Here is a 14,307-nt window from a genome sequence, read left to right on the forward strand (position 1 = left end):
GCAGTGTGATTAGGGCCTAAGAGAAGGGTACTGGTTAGCTGATAAAAACAAAACAAAATCTATCATGGCTTGTGGCAGGAAGAAAAAAAATCGCTGCCGTCCAGTCGATTCCGACTCATAGCGACTCTATAGGACAGAGTAGAACTGCCCCTTAGGGTTTCCATAGGAAGCAGCCGCCTCATCTTTCTCCCATGGAGTGCCTCGTGGGTTCGAACTGCTAGACATTTTAATTAGCAGCCCAGTGCTTTTCATCACTGCACTACCAGAGCTCCTATTTAGTATATAAACCAAAAGCCTAACCCACTGCCATGGAGTGAATTCCGACTCAGGGCGACCCCCATTCCAAGGTGGTAAATCTTCATGAAAGTTAGATTGCCCTATGTTCTGTGGAATGGCTGGTGGGTTTGAACCGCCAACCTTCCTGTTAGTCAAATGCCTTAGGCACTACTCCACCAGAGCAACTAATATATACCAAATCAAAAACCAAACTCACTGCCATCCAGTCGACTCCAATGCATAGTGACCCCACCTTGGGTTTCCGAATCTGTATCTCTACGAAGTAGATTGCCCAGTCTTCCTTCCGAGGAGTGTGGCTGGTGGGTTTGAACCTCCAGCCTAGCAGTTAAATGCCTTAGGCACCATGCCACCTAACATATGTTGTTGTTAGTTGTTATGTGCTGCCGAGTCAAACGCGACTCATAGCGACCCCTCCTTGAGTTTCTGAGGCAGTATCACTACGGAAGTCTTCCTTCCGAGGAGTGGCTGGTGGGTTTGAACTGCCAGCCTTCTGGTTAGCAGTCAAGTGCCTTAGGCACTATGCTACCAGAGCTCCCAATCGGTAACTATTATCATAACTATTATTAGATATTGTTAAATTTTATTGAGGCATGACCTACAGTAAGTACATACATCTTAAGTGTAAGTTTGATGCAATTTTCACATAAGTGAGCCTTCTGGTTAACAGTGGTGAAAGCTCTCTGCTGCTAACTGGAAGGTTGCCAGCCACTCCACAGAAGAAAGATAGCAATCTGTTTCCTTCAAGATTTACAGCCTTGGTAACCCTGCCTGGGCAGTTCTACTCTGTACTATAGGGTCGCTGAGAGTCGGAGTCGGTTTGATGGCAATGAGTTTGGTTTATATGCCCCTACAAACACAACCCAAATCCAGATACATACATATGAGTGTGTGGAATATTTCCCACACTCCAGAAAGTTCCATCCTGGGCCTATCCAGTCACTAGCAGACACCACTCTGCCCCACTTTTTTCATTTCTTTCACCATAAGCTCATGGACTAGTTTGGTTGCTCTAGCCAGTTTATTAACCATACATGTCACGAAGTATGCATTCTTTGGGTCTTGCTTTCCACATGCTGCTGGTGTTAGGTGCTGTCCAGTCGGCTGGGACTCACAGCAATCCCATGTCACAGAGTAGAACTGTCTGTAGGATTTTCCAGGCTGTAATTATTACAGTTTTTTTTTAATGAATTGACACAGTGGCTGCAGCAATGGGCTAAAATATAGCAACGGGGATGAGGACGGTGCAGGACTAACAGTGTTCCGTTGTTCATCCTCACAGCGTCTGTATGAGTCGGAACCAACTCAACAGCTCGCAACACCAACAGTCTTTCCGTGAGCAGCTCTCCAGGTCATTATCCAGCAGGGCTGCTGGGTGGATCGGAGCTGCTAACCTAGCAGTGAGCAGGCGCACTTAGCCAATATGCCACCAGGGCTCCTTGCTGTCAACATCCCTATCGCATCGAGTTGTTTCCGACTCACAGCGCCCCTAGAGGACAGAGTAGAACTGCCCCATGGGTTTCCAAGGCTGTCAATCTTTGTAGCCCACTGCCATATCTTTCTTCTGTAGAGCAGAAGAAAGATGTGGGTTTGAAGTGCTAACAGTTAGCACCTGAGCACTTAACCACTGTGCTGTGAACTTTGCATTGTTCTGTTTCTCAGTTGTCATGTGGTTCACCGTAAGAGTGCACCCCAGGACCAGGTTTCCTGGTCCGATAGAGCCTGATGGAACCACTGAGACTATGGCCCCTAGCTGCCCTTCAGGTCTGGACTTGAACCCACACCTGTGGCTTCCAGCCAAACAAAAGACAGGCATATGAGCTGAACATTTACATTAGGTAGACACACTCCCTGGAGAGATCAATCATGGGAGAAAGAAGGGTTGTGTGTGCACAGGGAGACAGCCCAGGGGACAGGAACGCATGGAGGGAAGGACACAGGGAAGAGGTAACTATGGGGAGGAAGTGGGAGGGGAGCTGCTGCATTGTGGGAAATTGTAGTCAATTTCATCAGACAAAGTGTATGTGAACTGCTGTATGGAAAGTGAATTTGCTCTGTAAATTTTCACCCAAATCACAATTTAAAAAAAAAAAAGTGCTTTAGGGAAAAATAAAAAGAGTGCACCCTAGTTTATCTGCTCTCTTACTATTGGGTATATGGGGTGCTTCTCGTTAGAGGCTATTGTGAACAGCTGCTATGAATGTGTTCCTTCTCACACACTCCTGTAGACATCCTGGATACGGAGGTGGGATGGTTAGGGGTACGCTGACCACTGGTTATTACTTGCAGTAGACAATGATGGGCTCCAATTTCTGGAGGGATTACGCTGTGCCCAGTGATCCAGGCCCCCACTCCGTGGTCTGTAAAGCGCCTGATCCCCTCTGCGATCCCAGGTCTCTTCAGTCTTCTTTGGAGTCCTCTGCTCCCTATGCCCACCCCAAACCCATCAGGCAAAAACAGGGACTCGGGTTCTGTTTATGCAACAGCCCATTTCTGTGGTCTTGCTCCTGGCATTGGAACTGCTGGAGGTCACAGCCCCCAGGGTGGGACCTGCAAAGTGTTCCCCTTGGGAGCACCCTCCACCCAGGGGCGAGCACCCTTCCTCTCTGAGTCCATCCACTCAGTTTTGACAGATGAACTGACTCTGAGTAGAACTGGATTTGACAAAACATCATAAACCCTGCATTTACCACCTAGCAACACCCAGTTTATTTGGTGCACTGAGCTGGCTGGGAGACGCTGACCACATCTAACCACGGACTGGCGTGGGAAGCAATTGCCCAGTGCCCTTGGTTTATTGGGCATTCACTAAGCAACCAGGAATGAGCTTTGCTCTGCACCCCACCATCTTGTCAAACTAACAGAATAGTGCAAAAGCTTGTCAAACCAGTTACCAGTTGTCAGTGAGTCGATTCTGACCCATGGGGACGCCATAGGTGGGATCCCTCCAGTCCCATTTCTGCAAGACAGTTTGGGATCTTTCTGAAAGGACTTCCTGTCCTCCTGCTTAAGCCCCTGCAGTGGTGACAGCCCGCCCTCAGCCCTATATTACCCTGCCACCCATGACCCAACCTGCCTCCGCATTGCAGCCTCTTCCAGGTCAAGTCCTTACCCCCGTCCACGCCTCTGCCGGGGAGCCTCAGCCCAGAGACAAGCCTCCTTGCTCTTCCTGGAACTGAGCTGCCTTTCTCGGACCCTCAAGCCCTGTCCAGTCTTCCTGGACACGGGCTCTGTGGAGGAAGCGGGGTCTGATTCACCTGGGTCCCTGGCTTTGGGTGTCGGCCGGCACACTATGCCCAGTGGGTTCCCAGCCCGCCCCTTCCAGCTCGGCCCCAGCCCTCTGCTCTTCAGGCCTGGCTACGCCCATCCTACTGGCTTTCCCCAGGATCAGCCCCACTGCCTAGCTCTGGACATAGCTAGGTTAGAGCCCTGCTTGGCTCCGCCCCTTGGACACCTGTCCTGTCTGTCCCTTTATCTTTAAAATGGAGGTGACTGGCATCTTACATGAGACACTCCTGTAACGCGTGTTGCTTCAAAATGCTAATCAACTATTCCCTTAAAAAGAATAGAAGGAACTTGTACATATATGTCCTTAGCAATACTGTTCACAATAGCCTCCGAGTGGAAACAACCCGCGCCTGTCAACAGATGAATGAATAAACATAAAGTGGGCCAATCCACACAATGGAACGTGGTTGTTGTTGGGTGCCGTGGAGTCAGCCTGGACTCCTAGCGACCCATCTGTGTACAACAGAAGGAAAACGCTGCGCGGTCCAATGGAATATTGTTTGCCTACACAAAGGAATAGTTTTGCTGCATGTTACGATATGGACGAATCTTGAAAAAAATATGCTACGTGAAAGAGACCAGACAGAAAAGACCATGTAGCTTATGATCCCACTTCTATGAAATGTACAGAGTACAAACCCACAGAGACAGAAGGCAGAGTGTTGGTTCCCAGGGGATGCGGCGTGTGCGTGTGGGAGCGCGAAGTGACTGCTGAATGGGTAAAGGGTTTCCCTTTGGGGTGATGAAAATGCTGTGAAACTTGACGGTTCCACAACCTTGCAAACGCATTATATGTCACTAATTTACAGCAGATTTATTTCATCACGCAAAAACCACTATATTTAAGACAATGAGAGGCTTTGCAAAACTTGAAGATCGGATAGGAAGCAGGACAGTGAGTTCTGAGTTTATGTCAACCAGGAACGAAGAACTCCGAAAAGGAGGGTGAGAAAGGTTGCACAACTTAAGAATGGGATCAGTATCACTGAATTATGAATGTAGAAACTGCTGAATTGTTGTACGTTCTGCTGAATATATTCTCGAAAACAACAAAAAATAAAGAGAAGATTTTGCAAAGCCACCCCGTCTCTTCCGGCTCCGCCCCCAAGCCCTCCCCTTCTAGTTCCGCCCCAGCCCTCTGCTCTTCGGACCAGACCACGCCCACAAACCCCAGGCTCCACCCACTCGTTACAGTCGGCTCCACCCTTACCACGCCCCTCACAACAGGTCCCGCCTCGTCTCTTCTCTTTAAGAGCCTGGCCCCGCCTCTGCGGCCCCAGGCTCCACCCCTCCTCAGACTCCTCCCCGCCTTCTGGCCGTCAATCTCACATTGGCCCCGCCCAGCCCTGGTCTGATCGTTCCCTCACGCTCGCCTCGGCGCGGCCCGTTGTTATGACGACACAGTCGTAAATCCGCCATCTTCCTGGGGCGCGTTGCGACATGGAGGGCGCGATGGCAGTGCGGGTGACGGCCGCTCATACGGCAGAAGCCCGGGCCGAAGCCGGGCGGGAAGCTGGCGGGGGCGGGGTCGTGGCGGCGGCGGCAGCGGCGGCGGCCTTGGCCCCCAGCGGCTTCCTCGGCCTTCCCGCGCCCTTCAGCGAGGAAGGTAACGGGGCCTACCGCGTCTGGGCGCGGCTGAGGTGGGGGTGGCTCGGTCCGGGCCGGCGGAGGCCCGGATGGCTGGCCTGGCGGCGGCGACAGACTCCGACCCGGAGTCCTCGCGGACTTCGTGGGCCCCGCCTAGCTCCTAGGTTTGCTCAGACCCCCACAAGCTATTCCTAGGGGCTCCCTTCGCCCCCGTGGACCCTCGTGCCTGCTCACAGATGCTCACGGGTGTCCAGGCTCCGGACGCTCGTCCTGGGGACCTTGGCATCCCCCTTCCCGCTCCGGCCGGCCCTGCCCCCCTGGGGACCTCAGCCAAGCCCCGGGGCCCGCCGCTGCCGGGACTCTGGGCTGCGCACTGGCCCGGCTGCAGAGCCCAGCCGGCTTGCCCTGGGCCTCAGACCTGTCCCTTCTAGCTAGCTCTTGGACCCTGGGCGGGCGGCCACACCCGTCAGAGCCTCCATTTCCCCTTACGCAAGGCGGCTGGCCTTGGTGCTGCTATTTACGTCCCAGACAACAGCCATCCGCTGTTCACTCTTTTGCATTCTCAAACCCACCCCGAGACGTGGACATTGTTCCCATTTTATAGGCGAGGAAAACTGAGGTTCAGAGATGTGCAAGTGGGTGTGTCAGGTCACCCAGCCGGTGAGTAGCCAGGACTGGATTGATCCCTAGGACTGGGTCACTCCCAACCCACCCCTTAACTTCTGGCTTCCGCCACGTCATAGGGGGAGGGGGAGAGTTAGAGCATGCGTGCAGAGCGGCACGGTGCCAAGGAACCTGAGAATATGTCACAGGACGGGGGAAGTTTTCAGATACCGAGCTCGGGTGTCCCCCTCTGAGTTTGTCCCCTGAGCTGGAGTGGACAGATTAGAAGGCAGGAGGCTAGTGATATCAAGGGTGGTGTTTGTCCCCATAGGGCTCCCCCCCATCTGCTTCTTAGTTGAGTTTGCAGAGGGCAGTACCACTGGGGGCAAGCCCAGGTGGGGAGGGGGCCTGTGGATGTTCTGCCCCACCCGCCCTCGTCTCGGTATGCCACGGCTGGGTGAGCGTCCTCCTGGCCTGGGAGCTCCTTCAACAGCCACCCTGTGGCATGGAGTCAGACTCCCCGAGTGAGAAGTTAAGCGGGCGACGGGTGCCTCAGTGCTTGACTTGTGACTTTGAACCCCCTGGAGGGGACCGCCCTCTGCCAGCTGGCTCTCAGTGGGTGAGCCGTGGCCATCCTGTGGCCCTCTGCTCAGTCATTAGTCAAGAAGCCCTCACTGGGTGCCTCTAGAGTGCCAGGCCCTGGCTTTGACCTTGGTGTGGGAGTGAGCAGGAGCTGGCGGGGCTGACCCACTTCCATAAAAGCAGGAAGGGCGTCTCCCCATCCCACCATGCCAATGGCAGGCGTCTGGGGTTGGCCAGGGCCGGGGTCTGACCTTACTCACACCTCCTGGGCCGCCCAAAATCTCCCATTGTTTCTCCAGAACAGGAATGATCATCTCCATCTTCCCCAGGGTGCCACCAGGGCTTGGCGAGGCCTGGGACATGAGTGGGCAGTCTCTCTCACAGGACCCAGGGCAAGCACTGGGTGGCCTGATGGTAGTGGGCTCAGGTGGGGTAGCCTCGGGGCTTAGGGCACTCTGCAAAGCCCCACCCTGGGCGTCTTTGCCCGATGTTCACCCCAAGTCGGGGGAGAGAGGTCAGCCCATCCCCACGTCCACCTCACTGTGCTTGCTGAGTGCTCTGGCCAGCTGTCTGGGTCCCCACTGCTCCCTGACCGCAGGGCTGGGATGGGCCTGTGTCACAGGTGAGGCCTCAGGCACACAGCTTCTGCCTCCAGGCCCCCGCAGTCCTTCACTGTCTCCACGTGGGCTTAGGCGAATCCCCCACCCCCTGCCCACGCCTGGCTCCTCATCTCTGAAGTGGGGGCTTTGAGGCTGGCAGCCACAGTGGCTTCCTACAGCCTAAGGGGCGACGGGGGCATGAGGACGAGACCAGCACCTCCTCCCCAGCAGGTGTTGGCAGCACTGTGAGAGGCCAGGGCAGAGGCCTCGAGGTCTGCTACCACCCCAGCGGGTTTGGCCCAGGCCTGTGGGGGCAGTGGGCAGGGCTCCGCTGACCACAGCCCCTCGTAGATGAGGATGACGTGCACAGATGTGGCCGCTGCCAGGCCGAGTTCACTGCCCTGGAGGACTTTGTCCAGCACAAGCTCCAGAAGGCCTGCCAACGGGCCCCCCAGGACGCCCTGCCCACCACCCCTGCTGCCTCGGAGCTGCTGGGCCAGGAGGTGAGCACCCACCCGCCGCTGCCACCTCATGCTCTCACGCGGGCACCGTGCACCCTCCTCGGGGGCATCTGATGGCAGTAGGAGGGGGCGTTGTGCCAGGCAGACCTGTGCAGCTGGTTCCCTGGCGACACGGGTGGGCGGGCAGGCAGGCTGGCAGGCTGGGATCCTGCTGGTGCCCTGGGGCCTCCTGCCTGAACCAGGGTGGCCTGGTCTTCTGCACAGTTGCGGCCTGGGGTCCCTCCCTTCTTGGAGCCTGAGGGTCTCCACCAGCTCAGGGGTATTGTGGTAGCACACCTGGTCTCTGACCACCCCAGCAACGGAGCAGGGCCCTGGGGGTCCTGCCACCCTGGGAACACACCAGCTTTGCTGAGCTTGGGCTGTTCAAATCCCATGACACCCCTCTGGGCAGGAGCTGGGGGTGGGAGGGAGCTGAGAGAGAGGTCAGTGGCTTCAGGCCCCCAGGAGGGGAGTGGCCCGGATGACATTTGACCCTGTGTTCTCCACCCATCCCCTTCCAGAGGGGCCCCCTCCTCCAGGAAGCCCCCAACCCTGCGTTGTTTCCCTGGTAGCGGCTGGAGGTGTAGGTGCCTAATCTCTCTGCATAACCAGCCAGCCGGCCCCAGAGCTGTGGCCAAGTCCTCTGGGAGGCCTCCCCATGGGCATTAGGGGGACAGGGCTGACCTCCAGCTGAGTGCCAAGGTGCCCAGTGGCCTCCTCTTGGGGGCTCTGCAGCCCATGTGTGCCTGTTCTCTGCCCTATCCCCATCTCAGGTGGTCCAGGCACCGGCCCTGGAGGAGCCCATCACCGTGGCCCACATTGTGGTGGAGGCGGCCTCTCTGGCGGCAGACCTCGGCCACCCGCCCGACATTGTGGGTAAGCAGGACCACGTGTGGCTTCCTCAGGGCTGAGGTGCGCCGACCCCGTGGCCATGGGCCCAGGGCTGGAGGACAGGCCCGTGAGCAGGGGGCTGGTGCCTCCTATGAGCCTTCCCAGGGGCACTGCCTGCCGGAGGGTTGGGGCTTGGGCACAGGGCGCCTCACAGCGTGGCCCAGTGGCACTTGGGCACAGCTGGGCATCGAGGGGCCTCTACTTTGCAAACTGGCCATTGTCATGCTGGACGTCCCCAGCCTGAGTCTGCCCTGGTCCCCCTGGAACTGCCCCTGCTCTCTGCCTCCACTCGGTTCCTACTCGCCCCCCTCTCTGCCAGCCCCCCCGGGCTCTGCCACATGCCCCTCTCAGGTGGCCCTGGAGGCTGGTGTAGGACTAGTGGGTGCCAGTGGGGCACCAGCCTCCTCTCCAGCCCAGCCAGACTGGTCTGACCTTGGCCTCCCCTTGCCCGGCCTTGGCCTCCGCCCCCTGGTACTCTGCTTTGGCAGAGTGGGGTGACCATTCCTGCCTTGACTCTCAGGTTTTTATGAGCGTGTCGCGCCAAGCCAGAGCTCTCTGCTGGCGTGGTTTGCTTTAAGTTAAAGGGCCATGCTGATGAGCCGTGGCAGTGGGCGTTGACAGGGCTGTGGGGCTCAGGCTCTCATTCCCTGGGGACCGAGTGGAGGCGACACTTTAAAGGCAGCTGGGGCCTGGGGGTGTCTCCGAAGAGAGTGTGCAGACCCCAGCAGGAGGTGGTTTGGGCAACATGACAGGAAGCTGGGGGGGATGCTCGGGCAGGGGCCTGGGCAGCTGGGCGAGGCCACAGCGGGGCAGGAAGTGGGTTTGAGCAACAGGTAGCACTTGGCCTTGGGAAGTCCTTGGGAAGGGCTCTGGCAGGAAGGGTGGGGAGGAGATCTGAGGGAGATGGGCGTCAGATGCCGCCAAGGTGCCACCTTGGAGGCGGCTGGACACCTGTCCTTGTCCTCAGCTGTCCCTCCCTGACATTCCTGTGGATAGGACATTCGTATGCTGTTACTCAGGGAAGGAATGTTGTTGTGTGGGAGGTGGGCTGTGCTCCTGCCCTGGTGTGGCCTGTGGTTCTCGGCAGGTGGCCTCGCTTGAGAGAACGAATCTCTCGCTCAGGTCCCTGGCCTCTGGCCAAGCGGCCGCCTCCTGCTGCCCTGACTGGCATCCGCCCCAGGGGCTCCTCCTGGGTCCCCCTGGGGTTTTCCCCCTGCAGGCCTCTTGGTGGGCACACCAGGTAGCTCTGTGCAGGGAACAGCCAGACTCATGCACTGCCAGCTGTGCCGGCCTCCAGTGCAGGGGGGGAGGGCACACCCACGTGGCCGGACACCACCCCCGGGCCTGCCTGCCCTTTCCTGGAAACACCATGTCCCCTGGCCACGTCGGGCCCCATCTCCTTCTCCACCCCCGCCTGTCTGGCCACAGCCCCACTCCAGGGGCTTCTGTCCTTGGTGGGAGATCACTGAGCTGGAGGGAAGATGTGGGACTGGGAGGCGACGGCCCTGTCCCCTCAGCGTGCCGAGTGGGGCTCAGGTGGCCGACGTGTCTCATGACGACTGGGGCTCGGGAAGCGGTCCTGTCTCCTCAGTGTGCAGGGCGCCTTCGTTCTGCTCTGAGAACGGCTTGTCAAGACAAGATGCCGGCACTCAGGAGGCTGAGTGGTAGCTTCACAGTTGTCCCCGTCTCTTTCACAAGCACACAGGAAGTGTGTTTACAGCCTGGCTTGCACGTTGTCGTGTTTGCCCAACACCCGACAGAGGTGCCAGGCGTGCACTGGGACTGGCGCTCCCAGGCGGAGCCCGGCGGCCGGGGAGCTGTCGGAAACACCTCGTGGACTGAGGGGAGCCGGGCAGGGCTGTGACGGGCCACCGCAGTCAGCCCTGTGCACGCTGGGGGGCAGCAGCCAAGCAGACATCCAGTCACTGCTCCCCAGCGTCCCTGGTTGGGGACACTGGCCGTCTGTGCTCAAGGTGGGCGTCCTCTGGACATGCCTGGGCTGTTCCCGGCAGTTCTGAGGTGATTATGGGGGTGAGCAGTTCCCTGACTGCTTCCTGGGGCATCTGTGTCGGGTCTCCCCAGTATTGTCTAGACCTGGGCTTGGCCTGAGCGGCAGCTCCATAACCATCAGCAACCTCCCGGGGACCCCGTGGAGGCGGCACAGTCACACAGAAGGCCTTGGGCACCTGCCTCTTCGCAGGTGGTGGGCACATCAAGGAGGTGATAGTGGCAGCGGAGGTGGAGCCAGGGGACGGTGAGGAGGTGGCTGAGGGCGCCGGGCCCACCGGGGACGGGGAGCCGGCCCAGGTGCAGCTGCTGGTGAACAAGGAGGGCCGCTACGTGTGTGCACTGTGTCGCAAGACGTTCAAAACGGTGCGTCTGCAGTGGGGGCGGGGAGGGGCTGGGGGTCCTCTGCCCAGAGGGGCCCTGGGCTGGGGATGGGGGTCTTCCGCCCAGAGGGCCTCTGAGCCTGCCGCCTCTCCCCTCAGGGCAGCATCCTGAAGGCCCACATGGTCACCCACAGCAGCCGCAAGGACCATGAGTGCAAGCTGTGCGGGGCCTCCTTCCGGACCAAGGGCTCGCTCATCCGCCACCACCGGCGGCACACAGGTGACAGTGGGGCTGACCCGCCGACTGCCACGGGCTGGTACCACAGGCCGAGCCCCCAGTGCTGACTGTCTCCCCACAGATGAGCGCCCTTATAAGTGTGCCAAATGCGGGAAGAGCTTTCGGGAGTCGGGCGCGCTGACCCGCCACCTCAAGTCTCTTACCCCATGCACGGAAAAGATCCGCTTCACCGTGAACAAGGACGTGGCTGTCGGCAAAGAGGAGGGGCCTGCAGGTCAGCGAGGCCTGCGTGCCCCCTGGGGCGGCCCTCTGGGGGCTGCTGGGTCCAGGGCCTCTTCAAGCCCTTACTCGGCTGTGCCTTTAAGGGGCAGGCCCTCCCAGCATGGGGACAGCCACGCCATCAACGGTGACAAGCGAGCCCATGGAGACATCACCTGTGATTCACCTGGTGACAGATGCCAAGGGCACCGTCATCCACGAAGTCCATGTGCAGATGCAGGAGCGGCCCCTAGGCATGAAGGGCCTGGGGCCAGAGGTGGGGGCCCGGAGGTGGGGGCCTGGGGCGAGAACCCAGGGCCTGGAGGTGGGCCAGCTGGGGGATGAGGGCTCTGGGACCTGGGCCTGGGGTGGAGGGACTGGGGGCTGAAGGCGCTGGGCCCGGGGTGGAGGGGCTAGGCAGTGAGGGTCCTGGATGGGGGAGGTGGAGGCATGAGGGGAGTACAAGGCCCTGGGCTGCCTGGCCAGCCTGTGTCCTGCCTCGCCCACAGCCCCCTGGCTCCGAGGGGCTGCCCTGCACCGGTGAGGGTGGCCGTGAGAACCTGCTGCACCAAGCCATGCAGAACTCGGGCATCGTCCTTGAGCGGGTGGCAGGAGAGGAGGGGGCCGCCCTGGAGCCGGCCCCTGCCACGGAGCCTGGTTCTCAGGACCTGGGAGTCTGTGCCCCGGAGCTGCCCTTGCTGGCTGTGGAGCAAGTGGAAGCGGTAGGTCCCTGTGTGCGCATGCTCCCCTTCGGCCGGCCCTGGCTGCTTCGCCCCCACGTGGTCCAGCTTTCAGCTTCTTGCTGGGCGTGCCCTCCGGGTGACTGTCGGTTAATGTGTTTACCTGCCCTCCCGATGGTAGGCCGAGGGCCTTGCCCTCTTTGGTACTGCGGGGACCCAGCCCACAGCCCGCCCACAGTAGTGTGGGGGTGAGCCCCCGTCTCCCAGCAGGTGGCCAGTGAAGCTGCAGGCATGCCCAAGGCCCACCCGTGCCCTCAGTGCAGCGAGACCTTCCCCACGGCTGCCACGCTGGAGGCCCACAAGAGGGGCCACACAGGTGGGTGGCTAGAACGGGGGTGGGCAGGAGGCGGTGGGGCGGGCCCACGGATGGGCAGTGAGCAGCAGGGCAGGCCCGTGGAGGGCACTGGTGACCCGGGTGGCCCAGGGCAGTGGGCGTGGCGCCATGACCGTGTGCGTCCTCAGGGCCGCGGCCGTTCGCCTGTGCCCAGTGCGGCAAGGCCTTCCCCAAGGCCTACCTGCTGAAGAAGCACCAGGAGGTGCACGTGGACCAGCGGCGCTTCCGCTGCGGGGACTGTGGGAAGCTCTACAAAACCATCGCGCACGTCCGCGGCCACCGGCGCGTGCACTCGGACGAGCGGCCCTACCCCTGCCCCGAGTGTGGCAAGCGCTACAAGACCAAGGTGGGGCCCTGCCTCCCTCGCTCAAGGTCCCCTCCCACCCCCACGCTGCCTCCTTCGCCCGGCCGCCCCAGAGCCCGGCAGCACTGGTGGGTGGGTCAGCCGAGCAGCGGGCGCTCACAGCGGGTCTCCGCAGAACGCCCAGCAGGTGCACTTCCGGACACACCTGGAGGAGAAGCCGCACGTGTGCCAGTTCTGTAGCCGCGGTTTCCGAGAGAAGGGCTCGCTGGTCCGGCACGTGCGGCACCACACGGGGGAAAAGCCCTTCAAGTGCTTCCGGTGCGGCCGCGGCTTCGCGGAGCACGGCACGCTCAACCGGCACCTGCGCACCAAAGGTCTTTGCGGTGGGCGGGGCAGCGGAGGGGGGCGGGGCGATGGAAGAGGCGGGGTCGGTGGGAGGGGCGTGGCGATGGAAGAGGCGGGGTCGGTAGGAGAGGCGGTGGGGAGGGGCGGGGCCCTGACTGCGCTGTCCCTGCCCGCAGGGGGCTGTTTGCTGGAGGTAGAGGACATGCTGGTGCCCCAGGAGAGCCCCGCAGCTGCCGCCACGGTCCTGGCCGAGGACCCCCACACCGTGTTGGTGGAGTTCTCGTCCATGGTGGCGGACACTCAGGAGTACATCATTGAGGTGGGGGGGCAGGCGGGATTGGTGGAGCTGGGGGTGTGGGGGGCGGGCGGCCTGCGCTGACGGCTGATGTCTGTCCTTCGCCCAGGCCACCGCGGATGATGCGGAGACCAGCGAAGCCACCGAGGTCATTGAGGGCACACAGACAGAGGTGGACAGCCACATCATGAAGGTGGTGCGGCAGATCGTGCACCAGGCCGGTGCGGGGCACCAGATCATCGTGCAGAACATGACTGTGGACCAGCAGGCTGGCCTGGGCCCCGAGGCCGCCGCCGACACCATCACCATCGCCACACCCGAGAGCCTCACCGAGCAGGTGGCCATGACGCTGGCCTCGGCCATCAGCGAGGGCACCAGCGGGGCCGAGCAGGCCACTGTGACCATGGTGTCGTCAGAAGACATTGAGATCTTGGGACACGCGGGCGAGCTGGTCATTGCCTCTCCGGAGGGCCAGATCGAGGTCCAGACTGTCATTGTATAGCAGGACCCAGGCCTGGGTGCAGAGGCATGGCGCAGCACTGGGTGTCCAGGACCACGGGGGGGTGTACATATGGAGGGGTTGTTGCTTTACAATAAAACGCGAAAAGCCCACAGCTTGTGATGTTGGGGCGGTGCGGTGGTGGCCCCGGGGCAGCACCCCTGCTTTGCAGGTTCCTTGCCTGCCATCCCAGCCCGCCCAGGGCTCCATGGGGCTGGTGGTGGTGCCTGGGTGTGCTGGCATCCTGCCATGCAGCCTCCTGTTTGTTCTGCCCTCCTGAGGCGATGGAAGGGGAGCTGCTCCCTGGCTCCAACCCCAGCCTGCAGGCCCTGGGGACCCAGAGCTTGTGGGATGGGCTGAACAGGCCCAGAGAGCCCGGGCCTCAGGACAACAGCTCAAGGACACAGAGTCTAGGCGGCCTGGTTTCTGGAAGGCAGGGACCAGGCTAGGCTGAGGCAGTGGGCGTGGCTGGCCCTTCTCCCCGGGGCCTGACTCTCAGATCCCTTGACTGGCTGCCTTTGAGGTGTTTGGGAAGATGGGAACCAGGAGGTCTGGCACCCAGCCCGGCGAGGGGGCGGGCCCCAGCGCAGCCTGGCCCCTCCCTGGGCTGAGGCATCAAA

General features: G+C 60.6%; 1 protein-coding gene across 1 annotated transcript; it reads left to right on the forward strand.

Moving 5' to 3' along the window:
• The first annotated feature begins 5,022 nt into the window (after nucleotides 1–5,022).
• On the forward strand, nucleotides 5,023–13,690 carry E4F1 (E4F transcription factor 1). The gene is made up of 13 exons (XM_042780773.1): nucleotides 5,023–5,188; nucleotides 7,305–7,456; nucleotides 8,227–8,329; nucleotides 10,545–10,717; nucleotides 10,834–10,954; nucleotides 11,034–11,186; nucleotides 11,278–11,447; nucleotides 11,680–11,892; nucleotides 12,121–12,226; nucleotides 12,373–12,590; nucleotides 12,724–12,922; nucleotides 13,070–13,212; nucleotides 13,298–13,690. Exons 1-13 carry the CDS (start codon nucleotides 5,023–5,025, stop codon nucleotides 13,688–13,690), a joined length of 2,310 nt encoding a protein of 769 aa, XP_042636707.1.
• The last annotated feature ends 617 nt before the right edge of the window (nucleotides 13,691–14,307 follow it).

This window comes from Orycteropus afer, unplaced genomic scaffold (genome assembly GCF_000298275.1).
Source record: "Orycteropus afer afer isolate SDZICR_OR568_19922 unplaced genomic scaffold, OryAfe1.0 scaffold00061, whole genome shotgun sequence".
In the NCBI taxonomy this organism is placed as follows: domain Eukaryota; kingdom Metazoa; phylum Chordata; class Mammalia; order Tubulidentata; family Orycteropodidae; genus Orycteropus; species Orycteropus afer.